Source organism: Dendropsophus ebraccatus, chromosome 10 (assembly GCF_027789765.1).
Source record: "Dendropsophus ebraccatus isolate aDenEbr1 chromosome 10, aDenEbr1.pat, whole genome shotgun sequence".
Lineage (NCBI taxonomy): Eukaryota > Metazoa > Chordata > Amphibia > Anura > Hylidae > Dendropsophus > Dendropsophus ebraccatus.
In genome coordinates this window covers 76,460,950-76,487,426 of record NC_091463.1, presented here as the reverse complement: position 1 = coordinate 76,487,426, position 26,477 = coordinate 76,460,950, and the positions used below count along the sequence as shown (strand labels likewise).

The 26,477-nt window shown below is 42.0% G+C and overlaps 2 protein-coding genes across 2 annotated transcripts in view; both read right to left on the bottom strand.

Moving 5' to 3' along the window:
• LOC138766093 (cytochrome P450 2G1-like) overlaps positions 1-26,477 on the bottom strand; it is a 101,822-nt gene that overhangs the window by 28,474 nt on the left and 46,871 nt on the right. Inside the window, exon 4 of the mRNA XM_069943432.1 lies at positions 21,907-22,056. Within this exon, the coding sequence (XP_069799533.1) occupies positions 21,907-22,056 (150 nt within the window). The remainder of the gene's footprint in view (positions 1-21,906; positions 22,057-26,477) is intronic.
• On the bottom strand, positions 1,560-21,602 carry LOC138765781 (cytochrome P450 2G1-like). Its single transcript, XM_069942832.1, has 6 exons — positions 21,423-21,602; positions 19,756-19,932; positions 9,383-9,524; positions 6,760-6,947; positions 4,230-4,371; positions 1,560-3,269 (listed from the first exon to the last, which is right to left on the bottom strand). The coding sequence occupies exons 1-6, from the start codon at positions 21,600-21,602 to the stop codon at positions 3,088-3,090; spliced, it is 1,011 nt and encodes a 336-aa protein (XP_069798933.1). The 3' UTR covers positions 1,560-3,087.

Genomic DNA, 26,477 nt, shown 5'->3' with positions numbered 1-26,477 from the left:
GCTAGGGATCCTGGCTGAAGTGAATACTATGGGGGACATTTATTAAGTCCCACGTTATTTGCGCCGGACTTAAAAATGTCCCCGCATCTCCAGCGCTACCAAGATTTATGTAGAAGCGGACGGCCTCTACATAAATCCCGTGCGCTCCTGTGCGCACGGCCAAAAACCTACGCCAGCTGAGGGCTGGAGTAGGTTTTCGGCGTAACTTTAAGAGAAAAAAAATAATGAATTCCCCTCGGTCCCATCCACCCCCCCTCATCCGCCCCATAACCCCCCCCCCCCCCCCCGGCGTACCCGGCGGAAAGTGACCTTTTGCAAAATATTTTATTCGCAAAATGGCCGTTTTTCGAATAAAATATTCGCAAAACGGCACTTTCCGCCGAAAATCAAAGATACGCTAGATGATACATGTCCCCCTATGTGTATACACTCCCTCCGGGATTCTCTAAACAGCAGCACTACGTAAGTACTGTAGTATTCTCGGTTGTGATCAACAACGGCTGTGGTCAATACAGTAATTGCGTAGTGTGAACATAGCCTTAAGTTGGATTGATAAGTATCTCCATTGAGGGCTGTGGTTCTGCACCCGAATAGCCTCACGCTTGTTTTTTCTGCAGTCCACGATTTCCTTGCAGTTCCTTAAAGCGGGCTTGCTGATGTCTACAAATCAACACAGGACTCCAAAGGATTCCTCGCCGGGACCTCCCTTGGAATACAACACAATCTTTTTACATAAGCTATAACTAAACAAACACGAACATAGCGTAGGAACGGCAAACTTTGCAGTCTTAATAAAAGTCTTTAGGAGCATTCAGCAATCAGAGATTTTTGTGGCACGCCTTCAACTGGCCCAACCTTGACAGCTTCTTCCAAGGGAGTGTCAACCTGGAAGCCATGTTTGTACAATAAATGCAAAGTCTGGCGGTATGCCTAGGTAATACTAGTAAGACCTACGGGAGAAATTGGCATCCAGCAAGAAATTGCTGACTTGGTAAAAACATCTTAAAGGAACATGTGAACTGTATTTTAGAGACATAAAAGATTGTTGGCAGAAAAAGACCACTGGAACCATCTAGTCTGTCCTTTTAGTATTTCCCTTCTTATTATCTTAGGATGGATACAGTGGCGTAGCTACCATAGAGGTAGGGTAGGCAGCTGCTATGGGGCCCGTGCAGGAGGGGGGCCCAGGGAAGAAGGTAAGAGCGTGTGTCCTTCTGCTTAACCCCTTATGTACTGCAGTGTGTAAGTGTCCCAATGTTTACTTACATGCTGCAACACAAAAAAGGGTTAACTAGCAAAAGACAGAGATCTCTGCTTCACTGCACTGATAGCCTCTGACCTCTGTTCTACAACTGCTCAATCAAGTAGAAAAGGAAAATGTACAGAGCTCCGTGCAGAGGTCAGGGGTTATCAGTCCACAAGCGGTAAAGCAGGTATATGTACAGTGGTGCCTTGGATTATGAGCATAATTCGTTCTGGCATTGTGCTTGTAATCCAAATCCACTCTTAAATCAAAGCAGATTTTCCCATAAGAAATCACTGATATGCAGACAATTGGCTCCATACCCCAAATAATGATTTTTTTATTCTGAATAACATGTAGAACAGATGAAACAAACAATGAGAAACAGCTGAATATGTCATATTATAAGTTACTGTACAGTACAGCAATCAGCATGTGGTGTATAATGTATAGTAAGTGCATAAACTTGATAAAACAGCAGCAGTTTGTAGATACAGGATGGAACTGCAGATCCCCATAATGCAGTAGCGTAGTACAACAGGCTAGAATAGAGAAGCAGGGCTGCTGTCAGAGGCCTGTGTGGTTACATGACAGCAATGGGGAAGGTGTGTGTGTTCGGCATGGACCAATCAGGAAGTGAGGATCACAGAGCTGTGCAGGAGGACAGTGACAGAAACTTTTCTATACAGCAGTGTTAATAGCTCAGTGAAAGTGCTGGCACATTATAGCAGCAGTGTGTATAGCTGAGTGTGAGTGCAGGGACATTATAGCAGTAGTGTGTATAGCTGAGGGCAGGCACATTAAAGCATTGTGTATAGCCGAGTGTGAGTGCAGGCATTTTATAATAGCAGTGTGTATAGCTGAGTGTAAGTGCAGGCAAATTATAACAGTAATGGATGGGAAACACAAGGGTTGACAAGAGACTGCAGGGAGCATGAAGGAAGGAGCAGGGCAGATGTGGGCACATAAATGCAGTGCTTTCTGTCTGGGGAGAGAGGGGTTACAGCTATGGAGAGATTACATCCACAGTCCTGTCTCCTGTGTGAGGTGTCATTTTTTGCACCATGATCTGTACTTTCAATTGGTATTTTACTTGCATATATGCGACTTTTTGATCACTTTTTATAACAATTTTTCTGGATTTGATGCAACCAAAAATGCGAAATTTTGGACTTTGGAATTTTTTGGCCCTTACCCAATTTACAGTGTGTGATCAGGAATGTGATCATTTAATAGTTTGGGCGATTATACAAGTGGTGATACCAAATATGTTTGGTTGTTTATTTATTTATTTAAATGTATTTATTTAATGGGAAAAGGGGGGTGATTGAGACTTTTATTAAGTGACTTTTTTAAATCAATATATATATATATATTTTTTTTTTTAAGCATACACATTAATTAGAAGTACCCCTGGGGGACTTCTACTACAACTACACTGATCTCTCATAGAGATTAGTGTAGTATACCTAATACAGCACCGATCCATTAGATCAGTGTTGTATTGCTCTGGTGTGCAGCAGACCAGATTCATCGATTGCTGAACCGGGATCCCCTCTTCATGATCGCATTATGAAGGGGAGATCCCGCCTCTAGACACCTGGGATGGCGCTGTACAGGGCATTGAAATGCAGCTGTCATATCTGACAGCTGCTTTTGAATGTCCATATTAGCGGGCATGGCGATCGACCACACCTGCTAATAGCCGTGGTCCCGGGCTGCAGAAAGCAGCTGAGATCAAAGTGCCGTTAAGTGGTAAAGTAAGAAAGATCAATGTATATCAATGTATATCAGCTTCATGTGCCGTTAAGTGGTAAAGTAAGAAAGATCAATGTATATCAGATTTAGCGAGGTAGACATGAAAGCTTATAGCTAATAGGAGCATTTATGAATCCCTTCATCCTAGGAGCAATATCGGCGTCGGTGATCTCTGTTGTTGAAGTCAGTTTAAAGTTTTGCAGGATGGTGGTGAGAATGATAAAAAGTTCCATACAGGCCATATTTTTCCCCGGGCAGATTCGTTTTCCTAAAAAAAAAAACAAGACCTTTAGAAATAGAGAAAAAGTTTAAAGAGCTATATTTTGATTTTTCCATTTAATAATTTTAAAGTTGCGGATCTTCCTGAAGAATATCCTCTCTTTTACATGTGTGCCTTTAAGTTCAACCAAAGATCTCAGTTTCGCAGTGCTTTACATCCCTCAAATTGGTCCCCGTTCCATGTCACAATCTTAATTCACCTATCTGCATGTTTTTAATGTGGGGTTCCCATCCAACAGCTTTATGCTGTTGGCTGGGAAAGCCCCACACAGAGAAGGAAATCCCAGCATTATGATAGGATTCCCTGCTGCTGTACAGAAAGGAGGGGGGCGCTATGCACTCTTTACTGTATGGCCCTGGGAGGCCCTGGCTTCACCACTTAAAGGAGAAGTCCGGAAAAAATGTAAACTTTTTCAGCAGGCAGGGGCAGGGAGGACTTACCTCTCTGGACCCCTGCCAGAACAAATTTTTCCCCGAGTTCCAATGCTGTCACAAAAATACCTGACCTACCAGAAACACATAGGTGGGGAGGGCATCACTAAATATACCTTTAGGGTGCTTTAGTGCTACAAAATTAGACGACTAGAAAACAAGAAAAAAGAAAGCACTAGAAGCCAGCATACCTTATGATCAAAACATGTAAATGTTTATTTAAGCACAGAAAAAAAGCATAAAAACAATTAAAACATGAAAAAGACACCTAGCACCACCATAATAAGGTGTGCTAACATCCCTGGACTAGTAGGGCAGTGCTGCAGAGGCAAGGAGATGGGTAATGTTTCTCCCTGCTCTTGCCTGCTGGAAAAGTTTCAATTTCACTGGACTTGCACTCCATAGGCCTGAGCTATAGAACGAACTGGCTCCACATTAAGTGGTTAAATAGACCACCTCTGGTGTTTAACTGGTTGATACATTTCCCCCTATACATTTAGCCTCTAAAAAGAGATACCTGCTGAGAAAGCCATCATCGCATCATTTTTCTTGAACTTGCCGCTTTCATCCAAGAAATGGTTGGGGTTAAACTTCCATGGGGAGGAAAATAGTTTGGGGTCCCGATGAACGGTGCAGAGTAGAGGGTAAATTATTGTGCCCTAAGAAATAACAAGAGATGTAATTATGTTTGTAAAAGTCAGCAGGTACTGTTTATATGTAAAAACAATAGATGACTATGGGGAACATTTATGAACGATGCACCCCTGGCATATGCCACGTAAAAGACACACACATTCTTACCTTTTCTGTGGCAAGTGTCAGCATAACCCCCATTGCCTGTTAACATGATTTAGGCCTGCAAACTGTGCAGAAATCTACACCTACTGCAACAGAGGCTAGGATTCGGTTTTACTATAATTTAATAGCTTAAAAGGGAAGTCGCATGAAAACAAAACGAGCGAGGAAGAAAGGTGTGAACTTAATACTTAACTTAATGGACTTTGGTCATTTGGACCCAGGAGCAGCGTAAGTATATTTTGTTTATTATGGTACGCCCCCCCCCCTCCTTTCCTTCCTGCTTTTTTTTTTTATATGTGATATGGTTACACACCTTTTTATAGTTTTTCAATCGCCCTCTACTCTATAAATATATGCATTTAGAGGAAGATGTATTAAGCTCTGCGCCTAGCACAAACCAACAAAAGATCTGAAATTTTTGCGCAAGGACCGTCCTTGCCCAAAAAAGGGTGTCTTTTTGGCAGTTTCCACCTTGTGCACCATATAGGTGAGAGGGGACATGGCATACAATATTTATCAATATTTTTACCTGGATTAACAGAAAATAGGCTAAAAATCTATGCCTCTTGGCTTACGCATAAGCCTCTTAATAATTTCAGTGGAGCAAACCCTGGAAAATGTAAAATTTGGAGAAAAAAATATGGCTATTGATACATTTGGCCCTTAGAGTTTCCCTGTCAATTATGGTAATAGTAAGATGGACATGCATACACCTAGGGTTTCACTTTATTGAGTGCTTTAACCAGCAGCCGACAGTGTCTTCTTTGGCTGGTCTTCCCAAGAGCAGTGATCTGTTTGCCGTATTGGTCTACTAGGCATTGCTTTAAGCTAGTCAGAATCCTACTCTACAATTATGAGGGGCAACACCCCCAAAACAGCTGTTTTTGGATGGATACCTGGCTTTGATATTTCCCTGTTAATATCATCAGACTTGTAATTGAGTTAGATATCGCCTGAAGTGGCCACTTAATACGGTGGTTTTGGTGGTCTCTGTACAGGAGGCATCCCTTTTCTAGGTCCTTCCCTGGAGGAATATCTGCCTAGTCCTGTGTTTTGAGACTTGTAACTGAGGCTTTTTTTTGCAATTTTAATAATGGCAGTTTTTATCAGTAGATAAGTGTGATTATATAGTCAGGGGGTGTAAGTGTCCCACACTGAGGGGCAATTTACTTACCACTTAGCTTAATAATCTTGTCCATCACCTGATAATCACTCACATTTTTAAAATTAGGTTCACGACCATCTGACTGTTATTGCTGAATTGTCAAACTGTAAGACCACATGTCTCTGGTGTTTCGTTTTTTTTTTTCCTTGTATTGGCTACAGGTCCTCTTTAAATTGGGTCATTTTCTCCTTAACCTTTGAGGCTATGTTGTATTAGGGGCTTATGATTGCTAACACAATGTTCCCACCACAATTGATGCTAAACTTTTTTTCCCCACAAAGATTTAGGGGGAAATTTATCACTCTCTGTCTTACAGTAAGATTTTGTTTGTTGCCCATAGCAACCAATCACAATGAGTGATAAGTCTCGATCTAAGTTGTTTATCTAAGTTATTTATTCTATTCCTAGATTTAAAGGGGCACTCCTGCATTTCCTGCGGGTGCATAGTGAAGCAAACCAGGCCCACATCGGTCACTTGTTCTCCGTCTGAGAGTTGACTCTGGCTGCAGTGCCATATTCATTACAGATGTATATTACAAAGTAATATATATTTTAGATTAGAATTTAAGCCCTTAGTGACCGGGTTATTTTGGACCTTATTGACCAGGCCATTTTCATACTTTTTTGCATTGCCGCCTACCAAGAGTCGCAGCGTTGCTTTATTTTTGCCCACGTAGCCATATGAGATCTTGTTTTTTGCAGGACAATTTATACTGTTTAATGCTGCTATTTTCAGATTCATAAAACTTATTATAACATAATTTAAAATAACATAATAAATGTATTCTCTGGGTCACTATGGTTACAGCGATACTAAATTTGTATAGTTTTTTTTTTTTATTTTTTTTTAACTATTACCACTTTGTCACAATAGAAACTACTATATCTTCCTAACAAAAGCCCACAAAAACTGTTGCCACATTGCAGGATCCATTATATATATATATGACTTTTTGATCTCATTTATTGACCTGTTTTCGGAAGCGGATTGATAAAATTATGCAATTATGGTGCTGTGTTTTTTTTTTTTACATGTGGCACGATATAATTAAAGATAGATTGTATCTTTCTATGTACTACCTACCTTAGGTATTTGATATCCTCTAAACTGGACATCTCCTGTTACCATATGGGGCACATTCAAAGGACCAACGTCACAGAATCTTTGGATTTCATGGATGACTGCCTGCGTATAATGCATTTGCATCCTGTCATCAAAGGTTGGGACCCGATTTCCTCCAATTACTTGATCAATCTCTTCATGGAGTTTAGCTGTATTTAAAAACATACAGGGTTATTATAGCTAATATAGTCTGCCATATGTACAGTAGGTAACATATCATGATTTGAACAGTCATCTGGGAAAGTTGTCTCCAGTCTCTTGTGCACTTCATATTGTGCTCCCCCACCAATGAGCCTCTGACATTAGTTCCTAGGTTCTGTCCTCTGCTATTATATAGAAAATCACTTCCCTCTCCTTTAATGCCTGAACATGTCTAAATAGATATCTGAAGTTTTACAACAGGTCATAAGTAGAGATGAGCGAACCTGGAGCATGCTCGAGTCCATCCGAACCCCAGCTTTCGGTATTTGATTAGCAGTGGCTGCTGAAGTTGGATAAAGCCCTAAGGTTGTCTGGAAAACATGGATACAGCCAATGACAATATCCACGTTTTCCACGTAGCCTTAGGGCTTTATCCAACTTCAGCAGCCCCGCTAATCAAATGCCGAGTGCTTGGGTTCGGATGGACTCAAGCATGCTCCAGGTTGGCTCATTTCTAGTCATAAGCTATGGTGACCAGCAATAAACCTCATATTTTGTTCCTTTACATGGTGAATAGAGATGAGCGAAACGGGTTCGGGTTTGAGTCGATCCGAACGTTCAGTATTTGATTAGCTGTGGCTGCTGAACTTGGATAAAGCTCTAAGGTTGTCTGGAAAACATGGATACAGCCAATGACTATATCCATGTTTTCCACATAGCCTTAGGGCTTTATCCAACTTCAGCAGCCACCGCTAATCAAATGCCGAAAGTTCGGATCGACTCGAGCATGCTCGAGGTTCGCTCATCTCTAATGGTGAATGATCAGGTGTAAAACTACTCAAAAAAAATTATTTTAACATTATAGCTTGAGGATTTGTGCTTTGTATAGTGAACTTTTGAAAGGAAGTCAACTTACTATTACAGTATATACCAGACTACCCCTTTAACTTTTATAGTTATAGTGCCATCTGCTCTTTTAGCATAGTTCCTCAGGCAAAAAAATTAGCTTTTGCTATTTTTCAACAGACTATTGGACTGTAAATGAAATTATGCAAGTGTTTGACCTTCTGTTCAACTTCAGTTAAAGCTGTAACATCTAGATGCCACTAAGTAATGTTATTAAGCAAATCTAACATTGCTCAACAGTAAGATCAGTAGTAGAAGGCTAAGTTCACACTATGTAAAAATGGAGGGCCATTTTATATAGCAACAGCCATTGTTATGCAAATACTGTCTTTGAAATAACTAATGAAGCCCTTTGTTATGAAAGACTGACGTCATTTTTACATAGTGTGAACCTAGCCTTTATGTGTACAAAGGGAAAGAAAAAAATGCTAAACAAAACAGTTGGTTTCCCCCACTACAAAGTGATACTTTAACAAAAAAAAAAATACAATTAGATTTTATTTTTAAAGCTTTCATTTAATTACTTTTTTTGAGTATTACTTCCTTTTAGATTTGTGTCAACACCAAAATACTTATGTGCTTATTATTAATTTTGAGCATTTTTCAATACTTGAGTGCTCGACTCGAATAACGAGCCCCATTGAAAATAATGGAAGACTTGAGTATTTAACCAGGTGCCCCTGCTTGAAAGACCACAGTGGTAGGTATACTCCCCCCCCCCCCCCAATGTGGTTTAAAGTGTACCTATCATGATCAGACCTTCCAGATCATGGAGAGATCCTCTGTTAATCCGGAAAGTCGGGTCTCCATGGATACGGAGACGCGGTCACACGATAATGCATTTATCTCTGATTGTGTCTCTGTATCTTTGAAGGATCTCTCCGCTGATCCAGAAGCTCTGATCGTGACAGGTACACTTTAAGGCTGTGGAAATGCATTCTGCTCAGCAGCCTTTCAACAAGCTTTTTGTTAAAGGGGTTGGCCACCTTATGATAAAACTGTTCAGTGTTCATACTTGTAAGTGTACTCACTGCACTTACTGACAGCAGCTCCCTGTGTACCTCTTAGAGCTAAAATTACACTCCCCTTTTCTAGGCTGTGCTGTCCTGCTCTGTGGTGAGTCTGTCCATAAGATGGCTGACATGGAGGAGCATGTGACTATGCCAGCCCCCCAGTGTCCACCATAGGCATATACAGGTTCAGTGGTGGACACTAAGGGCTGGGCATGGTCACATGCTCCTCCTTATAAACCATCTTATCACCACAATAATTGCAGAGAAAGGAAACACAGTCTGGAGGAGGGGAGTGTGATTTTAGCTCTATGAGGCACAGAGGGAGCTGCTGTCAGTAGGTGTAGAGAGTACAGTTACTAGTACGGCACACTGAACAATTTTACTATAAAGTGGCCAACCCCTTTAACAAACACCCAAGCAGCATGCAATACTATCTCTCGAATTGAGTACTTTTGAGTAGCCTAATACTCAACAGAATACTATACTGGGTAGAGTGTGCTCGCCCATCTCTACTTATTACTCACCTTGTACATCAGGATACTTTAGTAAGATAAGCAGTCCATATTGCAGGGTGGTGCTCACTGTCTCTGTACCCGCCATAATCAGGTTTTGGGTTGTTACCAGGAGATTTCTTAAATTAAATACAGTATTGGGTTTATGTTTTTCCTGTAGAGAAATCAATTAGAAGTGCAGTGTTGTTTATTTTATTAACATGACTATTTAAATTGCATAGAGAGAGAGAGAGAGAGAGAGAGAGAGAGAGAGAGAAATAATATTGCTGCGGCACTCCAGTATAAGTGAAAAAGCAAACGGAGGTTTATTCAATCCATGTACAGGAAATATATATATATATATATATATATATATATATATATATTGTAGACGTGTCACTGGAGAAGTGTTCGAGGGGGTGTACATCTCACCGAGGTTGATACGCACGGTGAGATGGTGAGTCCAGGATGGATCTGTTGCTCAGCAGTACTATGCTGCTGAGTTGTTATTTATTTTTACCGGGCCTGGATTTACATGGAATGGCAGGTAGGCTTTGGTAGTGGGACTTGCCATTCCCTCCCCCTGATCCAGTTTGGGTGTTCCCATCAGGTCTGCTCTGATGAGCCTGAAAGAGGGAAAAAGCTCTCACAGTGTGCAGATGGTTGCTCTCAGCCAGGAGTGAACAGCCTGGGTGTCTGTTTGGGAGCAACCTGGGAATACAGCCTCTGTTGGAGCTTATACACACCCTGCGGTATCCAGGTGAAAGATGCTGTGTTATCTAGTGTCAGATAGGTGAGAAACCTGTTAGTAAGCGCCCAGACGGGCAAGATCTTTTTGTTTGTTTTTAAAAGCACAGTGTTGCTGTATTTCTGTTATGGACTGTTTATGCTGCAAATAAACGCCAAGCTGTTCTTTTATAAGCCAAGTCTTCTGTGAACTGTGTCCAACCACACCATCCCCCGGGAAGATCCCTACAATTGGTGGAGGATGCGGGCAAAACGGTTGCTTGGGGCAACGGTGTGCATCAACTTGGCTACAGCTGCTTATGTCCTGGGTGAAGACTGCTGCTTCACTCCAAAAACAGACAAGCAACATGGAGGAAATGATGAAGCAGTTAATGCAAGTGAGTCTGCAACAGCAACAGGCTCTGACAGAGGCTAACCTGCGCCATGAGCAGGCTACTAGACAGCAACAACAGGCTCTGACACACGCTAACCTGCGCCATGAACAGGCGATGGCTCAACAACAGAAACTCATTGAGCACCTGATAGCAAAGCAAGAGGCGCCTGTAGGTGCTAATCCACAGCCGCTGGCAGCAGCCGCGCCAGAGACTTTGTCTGTGAAAAGAGCCGTGCAGCGAGCGCTGCAAAAGATGACGATATTGAGGCCTACTTAACTGTCTTTGAGCGTGTGGTTAAGCGAGAAAAGCTACCCTCCACTGAGTGGGCAGAAGTGATTGCGCCCTATTTAACAGGCAAACCTCAAAAGGCCTATTATGACCTCAGTGAGCAAGAGGTCAAGGACTATCCTCGGCTAAGAGCAGAGATACTTGCCCGACTAGGAGTTACTGCTGCTGTCCGTGCCCGGAGGGTACGCAACTGGAGCTACAGTCTGTACAAATCAGCGAGGTCCCAGATGTATGACCTAATTCATCTGGCAAGAAAGTTGTTGGAGCCAGACACCTCTACTCCTGCCCAGATCCTAGAGAGGGTCGTGATGGATCACTACCTCCAAGCACTTCCTGCTGATCTGCAACGCTTGGTGGGACAAGGTGACCCTAAGAGTGCCGACGAACTTGTCAACCTTGTGGAGAGGTTCCAGGCGACTAAGGACTACATCTGTGATGTTCCTGCAGCACCTTCACCTCCCCGGAGTGCCAGACCTGTGCCGTCAGCTGGTAAGAGACTTCCATCTATTGGGGGAGTGTGGAGGGGTGCTGATAGGGGGAAGAGCACTCAGGAGGTGTCTCAAGGGCAAAAGACTGGTGATGGTCCAAGGTGGCTAAGTGGCCCTAAAAAGGACTCCCTGCCAAGGAGACCAGGCCCTATCCAGTGCTGGAGATGCCATGAGACGGGACATGTGTCTGCCCATTGCCCTCTTACCAGTGAGCCCATGGAGTGTGACGCTAGCTGGCGTCAGTCGCTATTTGCGGAACCGTCTTTTGTTGCAGTCACTGGACTAGAGACTGAACCGCAAGTCTGCAACATTACTGTCAATGACTTCCCTGTTAAGGCGTTGCTGGACTCAGGAAGCCTTGTCACCTTGGTTCATGCCAGCCTGGTGACTGGAGACTTTGTGCCAGAAAGACATATGAGTGTGGTATGCATACATGGCGATACAAAGGTTTACCCTATAATACTGGCTAATGTTGGGACTGAACTAGGCGCTGTACAATATGAAGTGGGTGTGGTTAAAAATCTCATGCATAATGTGATATTGGGGCGTGATTTTCCATTGTTCTGGGCTCTATGGGGAAAACAACAATCCCCTGAAAGGAGTGAGGATACCCCTAAGTCTATTGCATTACCCACGGTAAATGATAAAAATGTACAGGATGAAAATGATGCTTTTCCTTTGCAGGTCCTGGCTGGTGAGGAAGAGGCTCCTCCCACTGAGCAGAATGTTCCAGACTTAGAGGTGTCTAGGGATAATTTTGGTACTGCACAGGTGCAGGACCCCACTCTCAGAAATGCGAGAGAGCAGGTCACTGTTATGAATGGGGTATCTCAGGAACCAGATGCTGAAAAAAGATTTCCACATTTTTCTGTGACTAACGATTTCTACTATAGAGTCGCTAAGATTAGTGACGAGGTTGTGGAACAGCTTCTGGTTCCTAAGTCGTAGCGGCGTCAGGTATTGGACATGGCCCATAATCATGTTCTTGGGGGCCACTTGGGGACTGCCAAAATGCAGGAGAGAGTCCTCCAGAGGTTTTATTGGCCTGCGATTTATGATGACATTAAAAAGTACTGTGAGTCGTGCCCCACATGTCAGCTTAGCGCCCCAGTGTCGCATTTCCGCAGTCCTTTGGTCCCACTCCCCATCATAGAGGTACCTTTTGACCGCATTGCAATGGACTTAGTGGGTCCCATTGTAAAGTCGGCTAGGGGACACCAGTACATCTTAGTTGTCTTAGACTATGCGACCCGCTATCCTGAGGCTGTGCCCCTAAGAAACACTGCATCTAAGACAATTGCACGTGAATTGTTTTATATGTTTTCCAGGGTGGGGATCCCCAAAGAAATCTTGACCGACCAAGGTACCCCATTTATGTCAAAGGTGATGAAGGATCTATGCAAACTGTTCAAAATCTCACACTTACGTACCTCTGTATTTCATCCCCAGACAGATGGGTTAGTGGAGAGGTTTAATAAAACCCTGAAACACATGTTAAAGAAAGTGGTGGAAAAAGATGGTGGTCATTGGGATCACTTACTACCTTACCTGATGTTTGCTATTAGGTATGTGCCCCAAGCCTCCACAGGGTTCTCTCCCTTCGAGTTGGTCTATGGTCGTCACCCTAGGGGTTTGATGGATATTGCAAAAGAGACCTGGGAAAGCGAGTCCACCCCATACAAGAGTGTTATAGAGCATGTAGCACAAATGCAGGACCGTATAGCCACTGTAATGCACCTCCAGAGGGAGCAAGAGGGCCAAAGTAGAATTTACAATCGTTCTGCAAGAATCAGGACATTCAGCCCAGGTGACCGGGCACTCATACTTGTTCCCACTGTAGAAAGTAAATTCTTGGCGAAGTGGCAGGGTCCCTATGAAATTGTAGAAAAGATCAGTGAGGTAAACTACAAGGTACACCAACCAGGTAGAAGGAAGCCTTTCCAAGTTTATCACATAAACTTGATCAAGCCCTGGAAAGACAGGGAATCCTTGGTGGCGACAAACACTGTTAATAATTTGTCACAACCAACCCCTCCGGTCAAGATTGGTGATACTCTATCAGGGTCACAGAAGCAGGAGGTTAAGGAATTTTTGCAGAAAAATAAAGACAAGTTTTCTGACCTTCCAGGGCGTACGCATCTCATTCACCATCACATTGAAACTGAGCCTAGAAGCAGAGTAAACCTCAAACCCTACAGGATAACAGAAGCACGTAGGGATGCGGTATCGTCCGAGGTAAAACGTATGCTTGACCTAGGAGTCATTGAGGTGTCACAGAGCGAGTGGTCCAGCCCGATTGTGTTAATCCCAAAACCCAATGGAACTTGGAGGTTTTGTAATGATTTCAGAAAGTTAAATGAGATCTCCAAGTTCGATGCCTACCCCATGCCCAGGGTGGATGAGTTGATTGAAAGGATGGTAATGCCAGGTACATTACCACCCTCGATCTCACAAAGGGCTACTGGCAGATCCCACTTTCTCGTGAGTCTAAAGAGAAGACTGCATTCTCCACTCCTGATGGGCTCTTCCAATATGTAGTGATGCCATTTGGGTTACATGGAGCCCCTGCCACTTTTCAGAGGTTGATGGACTTGATTCTGCGACCACATCGTGATTACTCCGCTGCCTACCTCGATGATGTGGTCATTTTTAGCCCTGATTGGGAAAGTCACCTCTGTAAGGTCCAGGCGGTGTTAGATGCCATAAGTGATGCAGGGTTAACCATAAATGCGGAGAAGTGTGCACTAGCCTTAGAAGAGGCCAAATACCTGGGCTACATTATTGGGAGAGGGTTAATCAAACCACAGCTAAATAAAATTGAGGCAATACAGAATTGGCCTAAACCGCTCACAAAGAAACAGGTCAGAGCTTTCCTGGGTATTACGGGCTATTACCGTAGGTTTGTGCCAAACTTTGCCACAGTTGCAGCCCCGCTAACTGACCTGACAAAGGGAGGTAAGTCAGCAATTGTGACATGGACTCCAGAGGCCGAGAAGGCTTTTCAAAGCCTTAAGTCTGCCTTATGCCAACAACCTGTGCTAGTTACCCCTGACTTTAGGCAAGAGTTTCTGGTCCAGACAGATGCCTCCAACACAGGGTTAGGTGCCGTTCTCTCACAGGTCGTGAATGGCGAGGAGCACCCGGTGATGTACTTAAGCAGGAAGCTATCCCCTGCCAAGAAAAACTATGCCATTGTGGAGCGAGAATGTCTGGCAGTGAAGTGGGCCCTAGAGACCCTGAGGTATTACTTGCTAGGCAGGAAATTCAAGTTAGTGACAGACCATGCCCCCCTAACATGGATGAAGCTAAACAAAGAGAAAAACGCAAGGGTGACTAGATGGTTTCTGTCCCTACAAAACTTTAATTTCATTGTGGAACACCGGCCAGGGAAATTACAGGCAAATGCGGACGCCCTATCAAGGGTACACTGTCTGTGGGGACGAAACGCTCAGCCCTCCGGTCTGAAAAAGAGGGGGGGGGGATATGTAGACGTGTCACTGGAGAAGTGTTCGAGGGGGTGTACATCTCACCGAGGTTGATACGCACGGTGAGATGGTGAGTCCAGGATGGATCTGTTGCTTAGCAGTACTATGCTGCTGAGTTGTTATTTATTTTTACTGGGCCTGGATTTACATGGAATGGCAGGTAGGCTTTGGAAGTGGGACTTGCCATTCCCTCCCCCTGATCCAGTTTGGGTGTTCCCATCAGGTCTGCTCTGATGAGCCTGAAAGAGGGAAAAAGCTCTCACAGTGTGCAGATGGTTGCTCTCAGCCAGGAGTGAACAGCCTGGGTGTCTGTTTGGGAGCAACCTGGGAATACAGCCTCTGTTGGAGCTTATACACACCCTGCGGTATCCAGGTGAAAGATGCTGTGTTATCTAGTGTCAGATAGGTGAGAAACCTGTTAGTAAGCGTCCAGACGGGCAAGATCTTTTTGTTTGTTTTTAAAAGCACAGTGTTGCTGTATTTCTGTTTGCTGGACTGTTTATGCTGCAAATAAACGCCAAGCTGTTCTTTTATAACGCCAAGTCTTCTGTGAACTGTGTCCAACCACACCATCCCCCGGGAAGATCCCTACAATATATATATAGACGGAATATATATACAATGGTACCTTGGTTTAAGAGTAACTTGGATTAAGAGCGTTTTAGTTTATGAGCTCACAGTTTTTCAAAATTGTGACTTGGTTTAAGAGCATTGCCTTGGTTTAAGAGCTCCCTGTACTGGCTGGGAGGAGGAGCGGAGGAGGGGCATAGTCTGCATAGCGGGGTCTACAGCCCTGTACTCTGACCCAGGAAGTCTCCCTCACCTTCCAAATCATGGCAGATCAACTTCAGGCTGGGGCTTGCATCAGGGGACAGGACTGTGAAGGTAATCTCTCCATAGCTGTAACCCCTCTCTCCCTGGACATAGAGTGCTGCTATTTTGTGCTCACCCAATACCCTGCTCATTCCTTCCTGCAGTCTCTGTCAGCCCTTATGTTTCCCATCCTCTTCATTTTGGGGATCTATCTCCATCCTGTAGCTATAAACTGCTGCTGTGTTATCAGGTTTATGCGCTTACTATACATTATACCCCACATGCTGATTGCTATGCTGTACAGTAACCTTTAATATGACATTCAGCTGTTTCTAAATCTTTGTTTCATTTGTTTTACATGTTATTCAGTATAAAAAAATCATTATTTTTGGGGTGTGGAACCAATTGTCTGCATTTCAGTGATTTCGGTTTTGCTTTGGTTTAAGAGTGGATTTGGATTACAAGCGCGTCCCGGAACGAATTATGCTCGTAATCCAAGGCACCGCTGTATATATATATATATATATATATATATATATATATATATATATATATTCCGTCCAATCAGCTGCAGGGCCCCTCTGTGATGTCAGCACCTCCCCCTCACCCTCTTTATAGGCTGTCCCTAAACGTAGGCGGACAGTCGGCTGTGTGTGGAGAGCAGGATGGCAGCAGGCAGTTAGAGCAGAGCAGGGAGAGAATAACAGAGCGATCTAGGGACAGAGAGAAGAGGAATGGCAGAAATTGTATGATTGGCTGATTGACTTTTTTTAAAATTGTGATTTTCCGATTTTTGACACTTTTACAACAACATGCTTTAACAAATCTGTCCTTCTGTAATAGTCCCAGTATTGTAGCTACTATAGTTTAAGCTGTTTTGATTAATCTAGTTAAGATTCGATTCATGAATCTTAACGAGTTTGACCAAAAATTTGCAAAGTTTGCGAAACTAATTTCTAGCTGTTTTGCCCATCTCTAATTTTTTTTTTTTTTTTCTGCTTTATTTAAACACTTTATTTTTGCTTTTATTAAAACAAATCAAAGACTTATATAAGCAGGAAAAAGAGAGGTAAAGTATATATCCCCCACTATTGAGAAAGACATCAATAGTCATTACATTTATAGTTTCAGACATGATTTCCATAATTAAATATGCAGAGGCCTAATCTCTCTGACGCCAACCGAGAGACATCTCGCCACTAACAACTGCAACCTATCTCAATCCCCTACTACCACTCCTCCCCCTAAGCCTAATTGCCTATGATTCCATACCCTCCAGCCCGCCCACCGGGTGACAGACCACCAGCCCCAGCCTCATTCTTTGGTCAAGATTTACCGCTTTTCAATAGGACTGAAATAGGACTCAAAAAGAACCAGACCATTCGTACAAGTTAAATAAAGGTGCTAAAGGTCTGCCTACCACCCTTCGGAAGCATTTAGTACCATCAAGCCTGCTCAACTATTCACATGTATACAAGTACGCGCGTCTTCATATTATAAGGCACACTAGACTTATACCCAATGCTCCAAGTGGCTCTTCCAACCATATATTAAGGTCGAACAGAGCCATCGCGAGCACAAGGTCATTCTTCACACATACCTGGTTCAAAAGCGACTACATATGAACTTGATGTAATCTAGTTGTTAAACTAAATTATGTAGGCATATACTATTCATATACACATTGCCCCTAAAAATATATCTCAAAATCCACATAACATATTAACTTGCATTTTGTATTTCCGGGGCCACTACTCCACCACCCACTACACAGGCCGGAAGGCACAGAACCCCTACCTTATTTATTATTATAAAAAAAAGTGAAGGCAAGAGCCACAGGTTAATAAACCCATCATATACAGTTCTAAGGCGCCAGGGAGGAAAGACCCTCCGTTCCCATTACATAGCTATTTAAGGCCTTACAATAGTTCCAGAAACAGCTACTATTATATACATAAGGATACTATTTTGCATTAATGCCAGTGTCTCTCTCATGCAGAGAACCTCCCTATTTTTTCCCCCTCCATTTTATATTTCAACAGCACAACAATAATACATACAATTTATAAAAAATTAACCCATCCCACCCCCCACCCTACCCTGCCGAGGGAAGAAGGGGAAAAAAATAAATAAATAATAATAATAATTAATTTCCCATTTTGCGTACTATATGTTTTAACAATTCCAGCCTACATATAATATTCTTCATATCTGGCTTTACATATTTCCCAATACACTATAATAGGGGCCTCCGGGCGAATCCAATTTCGTATTAGCAACAGTCTGGCATAAAAAAAGGATCTTAGTACCTTTTTCACAGTTTTTTTCCCCACTTTGATCCCTCCAGATTCCCCCAAAACAGTAAAAAGCAGAGAAGGTGTCAATTTAATACCAAATGCTTCATTCGTTCTTTTGTATACCTCTAACCAATAACTCTGGATCTGTGGACAGACCCAAAGCATATGCAGAAAATCAGACTCCACCGATCCGCATCTAAAACACTCCCCACCCCGCCTTTTCTTGATCTTATATAAAGAAGTTGGATTATAATACAACCTGTGGTTTATATTAAATTGTATTAACCGGTGATTGCCCGATCTAGACACCAAATAAACATGTTGATAGATCTTACTCCATTGTTTATCACTAATAGGCCCCAGATCTCTCACCCATTTCTTTTTACTGTCATTACTTACTTCTACTGTTCTTTTTATATAAGAGTAAATATAAGAGACAATTTTTGTTTTAATTGTTCCCTTGCGCATTTGCTCAATCAGGGTGTCCAGATCGAACTCCACCTTCTTTAACCATACCGTATTTCCCAAGGCATGACATAGCCTAACATAATCGTACCATACGTTGTCCGCCAACTCGTATTCTCCCCTAATCCTGTTCCAATCTTTGATTTGTCCTCTTACATATATATCACCTAATTTTAAAATTCCCTTTCCTACCAAACTATCCAACACCCCAATTCTTTGTACCTCTTGAATACTCTCATTCCACCATATAGGGGTAAACTCAAATACCGATTTTAAATTTAATATATCCATTAACATCTCCCAAGCTCTAATTGCTGTCCCTACCAGGGGTTGGTTTCCCTTTCCTCCATTCCTCCATACTCCCATTTCTAAGATTTCATACAGGTTAAATAGACCAGCATCTTTCTCTTGCTACAACTGCCGGAAGAAATTACTTTCATACCCCCTCACCAGCCAAAACAGCTATGAAGACAGAAAGTACTGTATGTTTTCAGATCTGGAAAATCCAAACCCCCTTTCATTTTGGGAAGAGTAAAGGTCTCCAGCTTTATTCGGGCTCTTTTCCCACCCCAAATTAGAGAGTTGATCGATACCCTTATCTTTTTTAAATATCTATCTAATATCCAAATCGGAGATACCCCAAAAATATATAAAAATTTAGGGAGACAAATAGTTTTAAATAAGACCATCCTGTCCATTTTAGAGATGGGGAGTTTTTGCCATATCGTGCACTTTCTCTCTACCTCCTCTATTATATTTCTCAAATTCAGTTCATTAAACTCCTCTTTAACCCTAGAAACTCTAATGCCCAGATATCTAAAGCTGCTATTTTCTTCCAACACCCTCAACTGGGGCAAGGAGAAATCTAATCCCCTACCCAAGGGCATTGGAACGGATTTGCTCCAATTAATACTTAGACCTGAAACATAACCAATCTCTCCAATCAAATCCATTCCTTTTGGCACACTCCTACGGGGGTCCTCAAGAAACAACAATATGTCGTCAGCGTAAAGTGACACCCTGTCCCCCCACCTCTTGCCCCGAAGCCTATTATATCAGGATCCTCTCTTATCAACTGAGCCAAGGGCTCAATGCTTAGGGCGAATAGTAGAGGGGAGAAGGGACACCCCTGCCTAGTACCCCGACGCAGTGAAAAAAAACTCTGATCTCTCCCCGTTAACCAATACAGCTGCTCTTGGATTCTTATATAATAACTGCACCAACTCTATATACCTAGGGCCAATGCCAAAACGTTTCATTACTTCCCACAGGTACCCCCACTCCACTCTGTCAAAGGCCTTAATGGCATCTAATGACAGGATGGAGTGAGAGCATGGAGCACCGACCAGCTGCAAATTTTCAAACACTCTACTAATGTTATATCTGCCCATTCTGCCCGGTATAAACCCACATTGGTCCCAGCTCATCTCTAATTGTTATTATTATTACCTCATTTATTTTGATGAGGAAACTGTCAATGAAATGCCTAGGTGAGCTTGGATCCAGAGTCTCTAGACTGACCTTCACCCTGTCATGTATAAATTCAACCATTTTCTCAGCGATCTGGGCAATTCTCTGGTGAGGTCCGGGAATGTGGTCCATAAGTATTGGGAGAGTGCTATGAAGCTAAAAAAAAGAGATAAAATTCAAATATTAGACATTCTTACTTGGTAAATTCATATAGAAAATTGAATGTAAAGGAATCAAGAGGTTTTCCAGCTTAAAGAGTTTGTCCAGAGAAAATCTTTTTCTATCAAATCAACTGGTGTCAGAAAGTTAAATAGATTTGTAATTTACTTTTATTAAAAAATCTTCAGTCTTCCCATACTTATTAGCCACTATGTAATGCAGGACATTTTTTGTTTTCAATCTGACACAGTGCTCTCTGCTGACATCTCTGGCCGAGACAGGAACTCTGCAGAGTAGGAGAGGCTTTCTATGGGAATCCCATAGTATGGGAAGACTGGAGATTTTTAAATAGAAGTAAATTACAAATCTATCTATTTTTCTGATACCAGTTGATTTGAAAAGAAAAATATTTGCGCTGGACAACCCCTTTGGCATCAATTTACTTGACCCAAAATAACATTCTTACTTACAAAAATTCCATTTATATTTCTTCTATTCTAAACTTGCCAGTAGTTTCATAAACTATAAAGTCTACATTCTGACTATGTGGAGACTAACAAAACACAGTAAATACCTTGAGTTAGACATTGACAAAAAGGGGCCACCCTGGTATTTCCGTTTGTGTTCCAATACTCGCAACCGAGTGGGACTTAAGGGGATATTTATCAGGGTGGTGTGGTGCTCTCCCCATCATGGAGGCACCCCGTGGCAACAGGCTAGAGATATCTGGCTATCCCGTGTTTTGAGACTCGCAACCGAGACTCCGCAGACTCTTGTTTTGCATATTTAAATTTTGGGGGGCATCAGTGGAGACTCTTGATTGAGTACTTCATTAGAGTTTTTTTTCACTGTTCTCCTTGAGTTCAGTGATTACTGTGTTTTGTTGGTCGATTTATTATTGCCCCAACTAGCCAGAATCCTACTCCACACTGACGAGGGGCAAATACCCCGAAACAGCTGTCTGTGGATGGAGACCTGCCTTGGCAAGCCCTTGTCATGATCGCAATACTCGTACCTTGAGTTAGACATTGACAAAAAGGGGCCACCCTGGTATTTCCCTGTTTGTGTTCCAATACTCGCAACCGAGTGGGACTTAAGGGAATATTTATCAGGGTGGTGTGGTGCTCTCCCCATCAAGGAGGCACCCCGTGGCAACAGGCTAGAGATTTCTGGCTATCCCGTGTTTTGAGACTCGCAACCGATACTCCGCGGACTCTTGTTTTGCATATTTATGTGGAGACTAATATAGTTACTATAGACTGTTACATTAAAAAAGAAGAAAGAAGAAGAAAAAAGGAGAAGGAAAAGTCCTTTTTTAAGATTTAGGATTGTTGGCAACCCAGCGTGCATCCTACAGAAGACTGGCTTCATAGATTTACAATTAAGACAAAAGCAGAAAAAACAGCAAACCAGGGAGTTTCCAGCTCATAGTGCTTTTTCCTCAGACAGTGCCCATTTAAGAATGTTACAAATCCCAAATCAGTTACCTGTCCCCAGGTGGAACTTGTAAGGTGGAAAAATTCATCCACAAATTCAAGTAGTTTGGCAAACTTCTCATCCTTGTACTCAAAACGATCTCCAAATATGATGGAACAGAGAACATTAGCAATAGCATCCATGAATATCTTATGTGAATCAAAGGGTTGACCTGGAACATAATTGGACATTGATTATCTACAGTATCTATCTATCTATCTATCTATCTATCTATCTATCTATCTATCTATCTATCTTTCTTTCTTTCTTTCTTTCTTTCTTTCTAGGGATGAAGCAAAGCAAATCAGATTAATTTCAAACTTTACTAAAAATAAATCAGATTTGTTAAAACCACAGTTTTATGTAATTTACCTTGGGGTTATGTTGAGTGGTCAAGTTACTAAAGAATATTCATCTGCTACTCTTTTCACTCTGGCCTCATATCTGTACATCAGTTCATGTCCAGATAAGAGGCTGGTATATTACATATCTTACCATTAGATTTCTTAAATTCATCCACAATGCATTGCGCTTCTGTTTGAATTTTCCACTCAATACTTTGCTTTCCAAATCCAAAGCTCTTGAGCGTCTTCACTGTAAAACTTCGGGTCAGTTTCCATCTTTCACCATTACTAATAATTATGCCTGCAAGCGAACATTTTAGCATATGAGGCTGATACATAATGAATACAAATAGAACAAATGGTATTTGAATTTTTTAAAATCTTTTTACTACAATGATTTGTGTGTATTGATATATGGGGGAAAGGCAAAAATAATTAGATTTTTATGCCTTATTCACATCTTTAGGAGTAAATCCTATATATATCTGATATTTGTGGAGGCGAATTATTTGCAAGGAGGTATTTATCTTAAAATATATCACAATTTTATCTTATAAAAAGCAAAATTAAAAAATTCATGAATTCATAGTAATAAACATAATGTTATAAAATAAATAGAAACAAATAAGTAGTTCAATTCATAAATAAAATAAACAATAAAGTTCAACGTTGTATAGTGTAATTGGCTAAAAATAGAGCGTCAGCGCAGGGCCCTTGCGCCGGCTGCTCTATCAATATAGATCGCAGTTTGCATATAGAGTAAATGTCCTTATGGACATTTTGGCCTCTCTGGCCTCTTGCCCCGTGCTGATTTGGAGCCAGATGATAATAGTTGCAATATCGTGATATTGCTGCAATGTTTCAATGGGGCTTGGTTCGTATGCCCTTTATCTGATTATAGGTTACACTGTATCCACGTATGTATCTCAGTTCAATTGCACGTTATGCTATGTCCCACGTATATATCTTAGTTCCATAGATCTCACTTTGTGTGCACAAGGGAAAAGTTATGATCTGTTACGTGTAAAGTACAAGTAAAGTGCAATGTGGTGAGTGTTTGTAGTTGTCGTGGCTGATATTGTATACAAACTGTATCGGTGGATAAACCACCTCTCACCAGATATCCAGTAATCAGTAGCCGTATAGAGAATGAGTCAGTCGGGCTTTGGAGCGTGTTGCTCTCCGGTTTCCGCTGTTCTATCTTGTCGGCGTATGTAGGATTCACAGGAGGCTGTCACTGTGTCCGCATGGTATAGAGCGCGCGCTCGTTGAATCTCTGGCAACGGTTCCAGCGAGTGCAGAGTAGAGGCTACGGGAGTAGGTAAATGTGTGCCAAATGTCTTTATCGATTCAGTTATCTTTTGCAGACGCGTTTCAGGAGTATGCTCACTCCTTTCCTCAGTGAAAAATAGGTAGCTTTCACTGTTACCTATTTTTCACTGAGGAAAGGAGTGAGCATACTCCTGAAACGCGTCTGAAAAAGATAACTGAATCGATAAAGACATTTGGCACACATTGACCTACTCCCGTAGCCTCTACTCTGCACTCGCTGGAACCGTTGCCAGAAATTCAATACGGACGCAGTGACAGCCTCCTGTGAATCCTACATACGCCGACAAGATAGAACAGCGGAAACCGGAGAGCAACATGCTCCAAAGCCCGACTTACTCATCCTCTATACGGCTACTGATTACTGGATATCTGGTGAGAGGTGGTTTATCCACTGATACAGTTTGTATACAATATCAGCCACGACAACTACAAACACTCACCACATTGCACTTTACCTGTACTTTACACGTTACAGATCATCACTTTTCCCTTGTGCACACAAAGTGAGATCTATGGAACTAAGATATATACGTGGGACATAGCATAACGTGCAATTGAACTGAGATACATACGTGGATACAGTGTAACCTACAATCAGATAAAGGGCATACAAACCAAGCCCCATTGAAACATTGCAGCAATATCAGGATATTGCAACTATTATCATCTGACTTCAAATCAGCACGGGGCAAGAGGCCAGAGAGGCCAGAATGTCCATAAGGACATTTACTCTATATGCAAACTGCGATCTATATTGATAGAGCAGCCGGCGCAAGGGCCCTGCGCTGACGCTCTATTTTTAGCCAATTACACTATAGAACGTTGAACTTTATTGTTTATTTTATTTCTGAATTACTTATTTGTTTCGATTTATTTTATAAGATTATGTTTATTACTATGAATTCATAAATGTTTTAATTTTGCTTTTTATAAGATAAAATTGTGATATATTTTAAGATAAATACCTCCTTGTAATTAATTCGCCTCCACAAATATCAGATATGTATAGGACTTACTCCTAGAGAGCCTACATATGATTTCAATGTATTATTATTGTTTAGTTGTATGTGGTATTACAGTTTGTCTCTATTTACATCAATGGAACTGGGTTGTAATACCACACACAACCTTTTTTTGAGGTAATAGGGTTGTCTTAAATTGGAAAAGAACAGCTACTTTGTTGCAGAAGACAGCAGCAGCTCCTACTTGTATGTCTATATATATATATATATATATATATATATATATATATATATATATATATATACACTCACCAGCCACTTTATTAGGTACACCATGCTAGTAACGGGTTGGACCCCCTTTTGCCTTCAGAACTGCCTCAATTCTTCGTGGCATAGATACAACAAGGTGCTGGAAGCTTCCTCAGAGATTTTGGTCCATATTGACATGATGGCATCACACAGTTGCCGCAGATTTGTCGGCTGCACATCCATGATGCGAATCTCCCGTTCCACCACATCCCAAAGATGCTCTATTGGATTGAGATCTGGTGACTGTGGAGGCCATTTGAGTACAGTGAACTCATTGTCATGTTCAAGAAACCAGTCTGAGATGATTCTAGCTTTATGACATGGCGCATTATCCTGCTGAAAGTAGCCATCAGATGTTGGGTACATTGTGGTCATAAAGGGATGGACATGGTCAGCAACAATACTCAGGTAGGCTGTGGCGTTGCAACGATGCTCAATTGGTACCAAGGGGCCCAAAGAGTGCCAAGAAAATATTCCCCACACCATGACACCACCACCACCAGCCTGAACCGTTGATACAAGGCAGGATGGATCCATGCTTTCATGTTGTTGACGCCAAATTCTGACCCTACCATCCGAATGTTGCAGCAGAAATCGAGAGTCATCAGACCAGGCAACGTTTTTCCAATCGTCTACTGTCCAATTTCGATGAGCTTGTGCAAATTGTAGCCTCAAATGTGTAAAATGAGAAAAAAGATCAGGCACTCACCCATCAACGTGTCAGTTTTCTTCTTTTTTATTCATAGAAAAATCATAAAAACGCAGGGAGAGGGAGCATGGCAAGCAGGTCTCAGCGACGCACGTTTCGTGTCAAACAAACACTTCCTCTAGCTGATGATTGACAGCATCAAGCTGCATCTCCTGTAGTAAATACCCCACCCCTACGTGACGTAAAAACACACAGTGAATCCAACATACAACATTATAAAACCATTAAAGGAAGACATGTAGCTCATTTTTGTCATTTAGGCCAAGAGGACCTACTGCTTCAAAATAAGAAATCAAATAGGCTTCTCTTTGTATCAATTTCTGATGTCTATCTCCGCCGTCTCTATCAACAGCAATTCTTTCTAAATTGTAGCCTCAGTTTCCTGTTCTTAGCTGAGCGGAGTGGCACCCGGTGTGGTCTTCTGCTGCTGTAGCCCATCTGCCTCAAAGTTCGACGTACTGTGCGTTCAGAGATGCTCTTCTGCCTACCTTGGTTGTAACGGTTGGCTATTTAAGTCACTGTTGCCTTTCTATCAGCTCGAACCAGTCTGCCCATTCTCCTCTGGCATCAACAAGGCATTTCCGCCCACAGAACTGCCGCTCACTGGATGTTTTTTCTTTTTTTCGGATCATTCTCTGTAAACCCTAGAGATGGTTGTGCGTGAAAATCCCAGTAGATCAGCAGTTTCTGAAATACTCAGACCAGCCCTTCTGGCACCAACAACCATGCCACGTTCAAAGGCACTCAAAACACCTTTCTTCCCCATACTGATGCTCGATTTGAACTGCAGGAGATTGTCTTGACCATGTCTACATGCCTAAATGCACTGAGTTGCCGCCATGTGATTGGCTGATTAGAAATGAAGTGGTAACGTGCAGTTGGACAGGTGTACCTAATAAAGTGGCCGGTGAGTGTGTGTGTATATATAATATATACAGTATATACATATATATATATATTCAGTGTATATATATATATATATATATAATATATATATACACACACACACATGGGGGTGCCAGAAAATGATTGCACACAGGGGGCGCCAGCTGGGTACCCAAACCAGATTTTTTTTCCTGGTTCGTCTGAACCTGTCGATCGCGAACATTGATAGGTCTGCTGATCCCTACTAGTACAGCAATAAACCAATAGGAGATTGGCTCTATGGCACATGTACTGGCAGGAAAAACTGCCACCCACTTTTAGCAGGTGTGCCTTGAAATATTCCTTGACATACATTTAAAATGTCATGACTAGGGGTCCATTAGTACATAATTATATATCTTAATACCTTATACAGTATATATACATTATATATATCTCTACAAACCACTATATATAATATATATGTGTGTGTGTGTGTGTGTGTGTGTGTGTGTGTGTGTGTGTGTGTGTGTGTGTGTGTGTGTG

Bases quoted from the DNA above. Each gene is read 5' to 3' on its own strand.
- LOC138765781 (XM_069942832.1), bottom strand. From the start codon at position 21,602: ATGTCCAATTATGTTCCAGGTCAACCCTTTGATTCACATAAGATATTC. The intron at 9,525-19,755 runs GTAATAATAATA...ATTTCTCTACAG, and splicing joins TCCTCATCAAAATAAATGAG to GAAAAACATAAACCCAATAC. The intron at 4,372-6,759 runs GTAGGTAGTACA...GTTATTTCTTAG, and splicing joins GAGGATATCAAATACCTAAG to GGCACAATAATTTACCCTCT.